Source organism: Macaca fascicularis, chromosome 2, assembly GCF_037993035.2.
Source record: "Macaca fascicularis isolate 582-1 chromosome 2, T2T-MFA8v1.1".
Classification (NCBI taxonomy): Eukaryota; Metazoa; Chordata; class Mammalia; order Primates; family Cercopithecidae; genus Macaca; species Macaca fascicularis.
This window is the reverse complement of record NC_088376.1, coordinates 57,176,564-57,188,698: the sequence shown is the minus strand read 5'-3', so window position 1 is coordinate 57,188,698 and position 12,135 is coordinate 57,176,564. Positions and strand designations below refer to the sequence as shown.

Below are 12,135 nucleotides of genomic sequence, written 5' to 3'. Positions count from 1 at the left end.
TGCTAGATTAGCTAATAATGGTAGAGGAAAACTCACAAATATGATTTGGTACTGGTTCTAGTTTTCTCCTACAACCAATAGAACTATAAAAATACTCAAAAGCTTACTTTGGAAAAGATGTTTCTCCAAAAAACAAAAAAAGATGTAAGTTTCTATGCTTTTTTTTTCCCCCAATAACTTTATAGGATGAGGGAAAAAGTGAAATATTCTAGAAAAATAAAATGAAGAAGTAATGAACATAAAGAAATTGAGCCCATGGAAACAAAGACTCAGATTAGAATCCTGGCTCTGCTGAAAGACCTTGAAAAGACATTTCATCTCTCTTTTCCTCAGCATCTTCATCTGTGAAATGGAAATAATCCTGGCCTCCAGAACTGTGAGACAATAAATTCTGACTGTTTTAAGCCACTCGCTTTGCTTGTGGCACTTTGATGCAGCAGCTGTAGGAAACTAACACAGCAAGGAAACTAATAAAGGAAGGAAAATGTTGCTTTTAGCTTCAGGTGAAATTGGTAGAGAAGACCTAAGCCATATAGAAGGGACTATATCTTACAAAATAAACCTTTTAGGAGTTTGAACCTAGTTAGGTCTTGGATTCAGTTTTGTATTTCAAAACTAGGGACAACAGTACTTAGACCATAAGGTTATACATGAAGGTATAGTCTGTAATTAGTCTTTATTATAATAAGTTATTATTAGGTACATATTGGATATTATAATGTTATTTGTTAATCTATAAGTATAACTTGACAATAAATTACTTTTATAATACAATATTACTATTCTTGCTGTGCCAGTCTGATAGATTTACACAGCTTCACTACTCCAAAGGCAAAGCTAGTTTTGTTTACTACGATGCTAGTATAGTGGTTGTCAACTAGCAGGGATTTGCCCCATGGGGACATTAGGCAAAAACGTCCAGAGACATTTTTGATTGTCGCAACTAGGGTGCAAGGGGGCTGCTACTAGCAAACAGTGGATAGAGACGAGGAATGCTGCTAAAACATCCTACATTGCACAGGACAGCCCTCTACAACAAAGAAACATCAGGCCCCAAAATGTCAATCGTGCTGAGGTTGAGAAGTCTGCTTTTGCTGTACCCAGATAACTTCCAGTCAAAGCTTCAAATACCAAAGTGTTCATGTTCTCATCCCTCATCCAGAGTAGTCGATCATGTATCCTTTTGAAATTTGGTAGAACCAGGCTATTAGTAGAGTGACTCACTAGCAGCCAGTGCTAATGAAAACTTTAAACTTACTTTTAAAGACCAAGGCATGTGTCCACAGCCCCAGCTACTCAGGAGGCTGAGGTGGAAGGACTGCTTGAGTCCAGGAGTGTGAGGCTGCAGTGCACTATGATCTTGCCTGTGAATAGCCACTGAACTGTAGCCTGGACAACATACCAACGTCCTGTCTCTAAAAAAAATAATAAAAATAAAAATAAACTATCTTTTCTAAAAAAGTGAAAATTCCTGTTAACGAAGACAACGTCATGGCCACTCATCAAGCCAGCTTTACAAGCACTAGCAGTGATACATGCACTGTGAAGCTGAGGGGGCCACACACCTCAGCAATCTATGGAATGCGCTCAGCATAAAACTTCTGCCAGTCTGGATCGGAGGAGGACGAGTAACTGTCCTCCCGAGCAGCCTTTCCCAGTAGCTGAAAAACCTCCCTGAAGAGGAAAACCACTGGAACCCCAGCGGCTAAGTTCCTTGACTGAAACCTGGAATTAGAATTAGGCAGTGGGTGGATAGATCAGTCCTCAAGCACTGGCACAGGTGATTTTCCTTATCTGTAACTTGTGGCCGAGCCTAAATTGTTGCCTGGTTCAGGGTTGTTGTATCTCCTTTACTGTTGCCTCTGGCATGCAGAGCATTTGCAGTCACCTCCTTGACGCTATAATGTAAATACGGTCAGGCATACTGTACATTTTTAACCAAGTCTGTTAATCAAGCTTCTGTGGTCTGCATGTCACCTCACCATATATTCAGGTCATAAACAATTAGGTCTCCAATATTATTACCTAAGAACACCCTAGAAATACAATGAACTAATTGGTAAGGCAAGAAAATTCTAGTTTTGGTAAAGGTCAAGTTAGGTACTCAGGTTGTCCTCTCCACTGGAGCTGTATATCTTGCTCTTAAAAAAAAAAAAAAAAAAAAAAAGAAAGAAAGAAAAGAAAAGAAAAGAAAAAGGCCAGGTGAGGTGGCTCACGTCTCTAATCCCAGCACTTTGGGAGGCCAAAGCGGGCGGATCACCTGAGGTCAGGAGTTCTAGACCAGCCTGACCAACATGAAGAAACCCCGTCTCTACTAAAAATACAAAATTAGCCAGGCGTAGTCACATGCCTGTAAACCCAGCTACTCAGGAGGCTGAGACAGGAGAATCACTTGAACCTGGGAGACAGAGGTTACAGTGAGCCAGAGATCACGCCATTGCACCCCAGCCTGGGCAACAACAGCGAAACTCTGTCTCCAAAAAAAAAAAAAAAAATTCTCAAAGACTCCCAGTGGCATTGCTCTATGTTTGACTAATAATGCAAGTTCAAATTTACCTGAGAAAATAAATATGGAATAGCTAGGAGAGCAATGTTAAATACAATGGCAAAACCATCTGTGAAGGGCAAAGTATACTGCTAAGTAGAAGAGCATCTACCATAATTCTGACTTTCAACAGTCTATATTTACCGAGTAGTTCTGTGCAAATTCAAGAACAAAAGTTGCACTGTACTGGTTTAAATACCTTTAATATTTTCATTAAGTCGCCAAAGTCATCATAATCGAAATTACATTTATGTTTAAACTTGGCTTGGTACTGTCAGTGTACATTTTATCATTTAAATCAAAAGTTTAGTTAAAGCTCTAGGTCCACTGAGACAGAACAAATATTTCAACAGCTGGAAGATGTTAAAAGTCAAGAGTTCTGGCATTTGAAGAGACATATATAATTACTCTCCTCTACAAACAAAACATCCTGGAGAAAGCCAAGGAAAAATGCTATCTCATAGGAAACCAACAAAACACAGAAACATAAAAATTGTAATTCTTCTCCCATCTTTATAAAATTTACAGCTGGGCGCGGTGGCTCATGCCTGTAATCAAAACACTTTGGGAGGCTGAGGCAGGCAGATCACGAGGTCAGGACATCGAGACCATCCTGGCTGACATGGTGAAACCCCATCTGCACTAAAAATACAAAAAAATTAGCTGGCCGTGGTGGCGGGCGCCTGTAGTCCCAGCTACTCCAGGAGGCTGAGGCAGGAGAATGGCTTGAACTTGGGAGGCGGAGCTTGCAGTGAGCGGAGATCATGCCACTGCACTCCAGCCCAGGTGACAGAGCAAGACTCCGTCTCAAAAAAAAGAAAAAAACAATTACTTAGCTACTAGAAGTATTTAGACTACTCCAGGTAAGAGAAATAATTTCTCCTTGGAGATATGGAAACAGTATTTTCCTAAGTATGAAAAATAATTATCAGAATTTTAATGTATGTATCATTGTCATATTATGGTTTTTCAGGGAAGAACATACTAACATCTCATTTCAGCTGGACAGCCACTCAACTGAAATAATTCATAATATGGTCTGGAGCAAAAAGAAAAACTCAATCTGTTTTAATTTAGTTTGAATTTTCAAGCTACAAAGTCAGCAGCTCAGAACTAGCATTTAATTATTTCTGATACATCTGGACATTTATTTTGTATTTTCATAGGAATGTGTTTCTATAATTCTCTTCACCTTGCCTAAATTGCACTCCAGGACCACCCCTGCTCCCACCACGTGACATCAATTCAGCCCACCATCGTTTCCCTCATATGTGGAAATCACAGCCCACAGATTTATGTTTTCACTCTAAGTTCATATTCTAGAAAAGACGGAATATTTACGTAGGACTTTACATGTATTCAGTGCATTTAATAAAGTATGTTCCCTAGAGAAAGGCAGAGCTGACGGGGGGTGTGTGTGTAGAACAGGAACAGTTTGACAGAAGAAATACTGGAAAGAAAAGGTTTCTACAATATTCTTCATGGACATCTCACTAGAGCTGGACACAAACACACAACTAGAAGCCTGGAGTAAGAAGAACAAACACTCTGCCAATCAAATGATTTACTTTATTCCCTTCAGAAGGGAGTATGGCTAACACCTTCCCAGTCACAGGGGAATATTTTAGAATAAGAATCATGAAAAGCAGTGCATTTTAAATTAAGTTAAAAGGAGCACTAGAGTTGCTCCCCAGCCTGTTCTCAACTGGACCAACTTTTCTGTTTTACACAAAAATTTTATGGTAGAAGGAATCTGAAAAACACTGAATGAGAATAAAAACAGTGCTACCTTCTCAGAGATATCATAAGAATTATGTGATGTAAATGTGTAAAATGCTTAGAACAGTGGCTCAGTAGAGGTTGGCAAGAATTATGATGCAGATAATGATTCAAGTCTGAACTATATAAGCAATTCAAAGAAAATGAAGCACAGATGCAATACGATTCAGTATGTAGAAACTATACTTTCAACATCTCTAGCTTTTAAAGAATGATCACCCTAACAGGCATCTGAATTACAGAACTTTAAAACTGGAGTGTCTAGTCAGCAACACCAGATAAAGACTTACCTCTTCTTCTTGGTGATAATGAGCACGTCATTAAAGAGAAAGAAGTAGACTTGCTGTTTGGATGTCCTTCTTGAGAAAAGCACAGTGTCTTCTACATAGGCTGTCAATTCACCTCTTTTTACCAACCACCGGGAAGAGGAGACTAAAGGAAAAGGCTACAAAAGGAGAAAAACTCAGTGACCAAAGCCAAATTGAAATCCTTTTAAGATTACTGAAAGGAAAATCTAAAACGTGCATTCAAACAAATGATACTTATCATAGTATGCATCATTGTTTCATAGGCATATAAAACTGAACTATAAATATAGAAGTACAGAAAATTCAAGAAAAAATGAAAAAGAACAATATATCTTCTACTATAAAAAACTACTAACTTCCCAATATGAAACTAAAACTCAATGAGAAAATGTTACTGGATCAATAAAAAACCATGACTCTTCTATTAACTCTCAACTGAAAAAGAAAGTAAGGAGTTACTTAAAATTGAAAAGCCTAGTAATAAAATCTATCAGAATCAACTGGTTATTTTAAATATCTCAAATCAGAATCTAAACATACAGAAAAACACAACTGTAGGTTAATGAGACAAATATAAAAGTCTACATTTACTTTATGAACTAAAAAGGTTTCTTTCAAGAGAAAAACCTACATGCTTTTTTGTCTACAAATTATCTATTTAGCCATATTCTTGAGAACACCTATTCTTAAGATCATGGTAGCTTTCTTCATGGAAGTCTGTCCCTGAAAGCATCATACTACTTTCTGGCTGTGAAAATGAGGTTCTTCCAAAATAATCCATCATAATCATTATATCATAGAAAAGGCTGTATCCAAACAATTAGCATACTGCTTTTTTATTTTCTTTATTGTCTTGTACAAGCCAACTGGAAAACTCTCAAAACTACAGAACAATCCTTACCCTTGAAAGCTTTTTTTTTTTTTTTTTTAAGTTACCAGAAATGTTTACTGCCAAAAATCTGATTTAAAAGACTACATCCATAAAATAAGCAAAAGTTCTTGGACACAAAATATAATGCAGAAATGTGGTGCAATCAAACATCACCCTTTTCAGGAAATAATAATTATAAATAGCTAAAGGAAATTGAGGATATTAGAGAGGAAATGAGAAGTCTAAGAAAGGATTTCAAATTTATTTTAAACTTTATAAAGAGCTTTTAAAAGAAGATTGCTTATCATTTATATACTATTTTCCTGAAGGTCCAAAAAATGAAGATAAAAGATCATGGCTAACCCCAAACTTTTCAAAACTGGCTGCTAAGGGAATTCATGAAGTTCCCAACCCCCAAAATCTCGAAAACAGACAATTACCCTACAGAGACAGCTGAGACCTTAAAGGTCAACAGATTGCTTAGATAACTCCGGCAGACTAGGCAGCACATACAAGAGGTCACCTTGTGTCAGGGTAGGTCCGGCTGAAGGGCCGTAATTACAGGAAACACAGGACTATCTTGCTATTGCGTGTAACCCTACAAGATGAACCAAGGACAGTATTATGGTTAAGTTTCAGTGTACATGCTGCCCTGTGACTGTTCTGATTTAGGGGGTGGAGAAACAGAGATTTTTCAATTGTTTTATTGTTTTTAAAACAGATTAGTTTTTATGGAGTCCTCATACTCCACTAGGGGCAAAACTGAATTTCTATCTATAAACACCTAAAATTGACAATAGTTTTCAATACATCTATATTTCTTTTGAAACCAAAAATCCAATATTATATATAGTTTATGTTTCAAATTTATTGTTAGAAGACTGAACTCATTCAGATAGGTTTAATTAAAGAAGAGACATTAAAATGATCAAAATAAAGGAAATCAGAACAGCCCAAAGTGAGCATGAGTGAATTCCCCTAGTACAGAAGTGCTGAGACTAGAATCAAGGTGTGAACCAGAAACTAGAAAAGAAATTCATGAACAAAGATATATCCTAAACAGTACTGATGCAATGCCTACAGAGCACAGACTTTTCATTCTTTTTTTCTATTACCTAGCATCCTAGAAAACGAGCCTTGGCATAAAATGTAATTAATTTTATGGGGCAGCAAGAAAAGAAAGAGCTGCTGAACAGCAAATTTTTTTTTTATGTTGAGATAAAATTTACATAACATGAAATTGACATATTGATCATTTCACCACTTCAGAGGGTATAGAATACAGTGGTTTCCAGTATGTTCACAGTGTTGTTCAATAATCACCATTATTCCAGAACATTTTCATTACCTCAAAAGGAAACCCCATATTCACTGAGCAGTCATCCCCCACTCTTCCTCCCCCAAGCATCTGGCAACCACTAATCTACTTTCTAACTCTATGGATTTGTCTATACTTGATGTGTCATATAAATGGAATTATACAACATGTGATCTTTGAATTTGGTTTCTCTCACCTAGCATAATATTTCCAAGGTTCATCCACATAGTAAATATCAGAACTTTATTCCTTTCTGTGCCTAAATATTTTACTATATACCTATATCACATTTTGTTTATCAATTCTTCCACTGATTTGAGCTATTTCCACTTTATTGGCTATTATGAATAATGCTGCCATGAAGATTCGTGTATATGCTTTTGAACATCTCTTTTCAGTTCTCTTGGGTATATACCTAGGAGTGGAACTGCTGGGTCATATAGTAGTAACTCTTATGTTTAGATTTTTGGGAAATCACCAAACTGTCCGCTATTACACAAAGATTTTTCTTGTATTTCCACTGGGGGGCCATCAGCAAGGCCCCCAAATGGCAACTAGCAAAGCCTTCTGTCAACTAACATCCCACCACTCCACTCAACCACACTGAATGTATGTCTCCTAATGCAGCCTGAGAACCCTCAACTTCTCCATGTGCTTATTCATAAGGTCAAACCCATCGCAGGACAAAAAAAAAAAAAAAAAAAAAAAATTCTTCCCAACTCTGTAGAAGCAACTTTTAAAGAAAGCTGTTCTCTAGTGGAGAAAAAACACTGGATTTGAGACACAAACTAATCTCTGGTTTTTGATCTTGGTTGAGCAACCAGCTTTTTCTCTACAACCATCATTTTCTTTCCTCCCATCTCAGAGGATAAGCTCTACTGTCTTCAACACCCTGCTTTCAGCTCTAAGGCCTTATTCCCTTGATTTATTCCCCTCTCATTAGTATTCTCTCCCTCCTGGCTCCCTTTCTGCAAACTATCCTGAACACTATCACTAAAATGGTCCCTTGACTTTGTGTATCCTCTAGTTATCATCACTACCCTATCCTCTTGATAGTCAAGCTTCTGGAATGAAAAGTCTAACCTGCTTCAAATGCTTCACATCCCATTCACTCTTCAATGCATCCACATCTATTTAAATATTCTGATAAAACATCTCAATAATGTTTTCTGCTTGTTTGCTACAAATCAGGTCTGTTTCAATCCTTTATATCTCTTAAAGAATTTAATTTTCAAAATCATTCCATGAGGAAAAGTACTGTCATCAGCTTTATTTTAGGGTTCAGAAAACCAAGACATGAAAAGGTAAGTGATGCCCAAGGTTATACAGCTAGTATACTACAGCAACTCAGGCAGGCCAGCTCTGGAGCCTGTGCTCTAACTTTATACTAGCTTCCAAAGTGCCAATCCAGCGATGCTTTCTACCTCCTCTCATATTACTGCAGTTAAGCACTTGACAGTCTTCCAGGAAATCACAAGCAAAATTAAAAATGAAAAACGTGTGAAATGAAAATGAAACACACACACACACACACACGCTCTACAAAATTTACTTTCCTCCAAATTAGAAAAATATCCATATTATTATACAGTCATTGTTAAGAATGTGGACTCCAGAGTCAAAGATTTGAATCTAGACTTTATAACGTCTTCGTGTATAACCTTGAGCAAAGTATTTAATCTCTCTAGCTTCAGGTTCTTCATCTATAAAATGAAGTTAATAATAGGGTACTTTACAGGGTTCTTGTGAGAATTAAATCAGATAAATATGAAAATGGCACTACTTAGTAAATTTGCAACCAATATTCTCATAGTAGTAGCACCTATAGCCATACCATAAAACAAATATGGCCAAAATAGAACTCATTACCTTCCCCTGAAACTTGTTCCTCCTCCTGAATTTCCTATCTGAGTGAGTGGGTGGCTCTCCACCCAGTCAACCCGACAAGACCCACTCCCTGACCACCGCCCCTCACAGGTAATGACCAATAACTAGTTTCGTCTGCATCTGTCCAAAGATTTCATCTGCAAAAGCAAATTGTATTTTTTTATATCTAAACCTTACTTTTTTCATTTAATAATGTATAAGAAAGATTTCCATATAGGTATCTAAAATTCTCCTTTATTCTTTTGAGTGGTATCACATTATTTGGGTATACTATAATTTATTTAATCAGTCCTCTTTGATAGATATTTAGATGTTTTTCCTCATCTTTCACTATTACAAACAATGCTCAGTGTGTGTATAATTTTATACATTGATGAGTACATCTGTAGAATAAATTCTTAGAAGTAAAATTGCTGAGTTGTAGTCACTTGCATTTGTAGTTTTGATAGTTATTGCCAAATTGCACACCATTGGAGTGGAACAATCTTTCCCACCGGCAACATATAAAAATGTCTTTCTCTCCAATTCCATCAATAAAATGTGTTATCAAACTTTTGAATTATTTATAAATCCAAAAGATGAGGTTCATTATCTTTATTTGCTAGTCTTCAAATAGCAATTTTCTTCTGAGTGAAATAAAGCATCTTCAAAACTTTAATCATCATTTGGGTTTCCTTTTCTGGTAGCAGTTTTCTAATTTGCAACTTTCTAGTGGTATTTTTTTTTCTTTGTTTTACACAACAGGAATTTATGTCTCACAGTTTTGGAAGACAGCCTAAGATGAAAGTGTCAGCAAGGCCAGGCTCTCAGAAGGTGCTAGAGAATAATCTGTTCCAGGTCTCTCCCCCAGCTTCTGGTAGTTTGCCGGCAATCTTTGGTGCTCCTTGGCTTGTAGACTAGTGGGTCTTCTCTTATCACTTTGATTTTATACATTGGGGATATTTACCCTTTGTCTATATGTGAGTTGCAACTATTTTTGTCTCCAGTTTGCTATTTGCCTTTGCACTTTTTTCATGGTCTTTTTCCCCCTATAGAGAAAATTTTTAAAAAGTTATATAGATAAATTGGACTTTTTTCTTTTAATGACTTCTGGCTTTGGAGTAAGTTGGAAAAGCCTTTCCCCACTGCTGAAGTTGTCTTTACTAAACACACATCTGATTGTGTCACTTCCCTAATGAGAACTTTTTAGTGGCTCCCAAATGACCTCACTCAGCTCCTCCTCTTGGTGCACAGGGATGTCCATATGAGCGTTTGCCTGCTACCGCAGCTCCGCCCTGCTCCTCTTGCACCCCAAGTCTACCCACAGTTCCTGAATTGCTTACAATTCCTGGGCCACAGCAGTGGAAACTGTGCGTTTGTTTCTGCTCTGAGACCCTTCCTAACTCACCTTTCAAGATTCAGGTCAAACACACCTCTGGCATGAAGCCTTGCCAGACTGCTCCAAGACCCACAGCCTGTCTCTTGCTCTTAGAGCTGTCCATCTCCTTTCCATTTCCAGTACTTTCCATAGTCTTCTAGCTACTGTGATAGCTGTAGACTTTGCTGACTCCTTTGATTTTCAGCAGTCTTCTACTAGACTATGAGGGGAGGGATGACCATGTTTTTGTTTATCTACTGCCTTCCACATGGAAGATGCTCAGTAAATCTGTTGTATTCTTACAATACTTGCCATTGTATACTTGGATAAATCATTTAACCTCACTGAACCTCTATTTTATCATCATTAAAATAAATTAAATAGGAACGTCCACTGTTATTCATATAGTGTTATAAGGTCCTAAGATTTTACGTGTATTTCCAATTAGTACTAATTAGTAATTCTAAGTGTTCTAAATTAAGTGCTCCACTGTAAATCTATACTTTAGGCTTGCAAATATTTTAATCATTGAATGAAAAAGAAAACAACCAACCGAAATTCATGAACTCAATTGATGTTAATCACTTACTTTTAATGATCCTTGGGGTTAGTATTTTTCAGTTACAAATTAATTTTGGGTTCTGGACCGAGTTTTTTTTTTTTTTTTTTTTTTTTTTTGAGTCTTGCTCTGTTGCCCAGGCTGGAGTGCAGTGGTGAGATATCGACACATTGCAACCTCTGCCTCCAGAGTTCAAGCGATTCTCCTGCCTCAGCTTCCCAAATAGCTGGGATTACAGGTGCCCGCCACTACATCCAGCTAATTTTTGTATTTTTAGTAGAGACAGGGTTTCATCATGTTGGTCAGGCTGGTCTCAAACTCCTGACCCCAGGTGATCCCTACCTCGGCCTCCCAAAGTGCTGGGATTACAGGCATGAGCCACCTTGCCCGGCCTGGACAGAGTTTCTTAATGTAATCTTATACCAACTGAGTTTCAGTGAAGAAGGGAAAAGAAAAATGGTTAGGGATTTTTTTCATCTTTCAAAAGGAGGAAATTAAAAAACAAAAAACAAACTTGTCAGATATATTTTCCAAAATATTTAGAAACAAATTAGAGAGAACGAGATATTGAGAACTAGGAGAAAGATGGGTTTTTTAATTGCTGTAAACTTCTGTACAAGAATATTAAAACTATTTAAAGTGTGCGTGCATGCATGTGTGTGCGTGTGTGTCTGGTTTTTGGCAAATACCCATCTTCTTCCCTTTTACAGTTTGTGTTTCTGCATCTAAACCCTTACCGTCAGAATGTTACAGTAGAAGAGTTTACACTGACCTGCAAGTCAGGACGTCTGGACCTTAGTCCTGATTTTATCACCACTAGCCAAGTGACTCTGCAGACAATTATTCTCTGGGTTTCTTTTCCTTATTCTTAAAACAAAAGGGTGTAGCTGTACTGTATCAGTGATCCTCAATTTTAGTATATATGCTGCCAAAGCAAGCATGCAATAATCCTCAAACTACATGACACGGCAGAGAATCTGCTCTTCACAGAATACCATGAAATGCTGATCACTATAATTTGACTGCACGAAATAGAAACACTTTTACTAGGGAAAAACATGACCAGTCATTTAAAATGGTTTAATGACATTTACAAGTTATAAAACTAAATAGAGTCACAATTGTGAGCACTCACTTCCCATTAAAAACTCAGCCGGTGAGCCAACAAAAGAATGGCCATGACCTAGATTTGCCATTAACTGTCATTTTCTTCCTCTTTGTTCATCTTGTCATCTGCTCCAGAGCAGTATCAGACAAGGAATAACAAGCAGCACATATTCAAAAAAATTATGGGAGAAAAACAATCTTGAAAAAAATTACCTATTAACGATCTGTTTTGCAAACAAGAAAAGGAGTGTCCTTATTTAATTTAGGAGAACACTGGTCCAGGGCATGGAATATTACTGTTTTTCAGAACATTTTGAGAATAATGAAGGAATCTCCTTTCAATTCTAAAATTCTATTATTTTAACTACACTATTCTATTATTTTGTTTATTCCCCTAAGCTTGG

The 12,135-nt window shown here is 37.1% G+C and overlaps 1 protein-coding gene across 5 annotated transcripts in view; it reads right to left on the bottom strand.

Annotated features, from left to right (window-relative positions):
- Positions 1-12,135, bottom strand: part of ARHGEF26 (Rho guanine nucleotide exchange factor 26) — a 137,099-nt gene that overhangs the window by 27,400 nt on the left and 97,564 nt on the right. For 3 of the 5 annotated variants that reach the window (XR_012430809.1, XM_005546153.4, XM_074031294.1), the window contains one exon: positions 4,615-4,769. Coding sequence is in view for 3 of the 5 variants with exons in the window: in XM_005546153.4 (XP_005546210.3) it covers positions 4,615-4,769 (155 nt within the window). In the remaining 2 variants the exon portion in view is untranslated. Of the gene's footprint in view, positions 1-4,614; positions 4,770-6,026; positions 6,102-8,926; positions 9,737-12,135 lie in introns of those variants that run through there. The other 2 variants (XR_012430808.1, XM_074031293.1) reach the window with 2 other exon arrangements.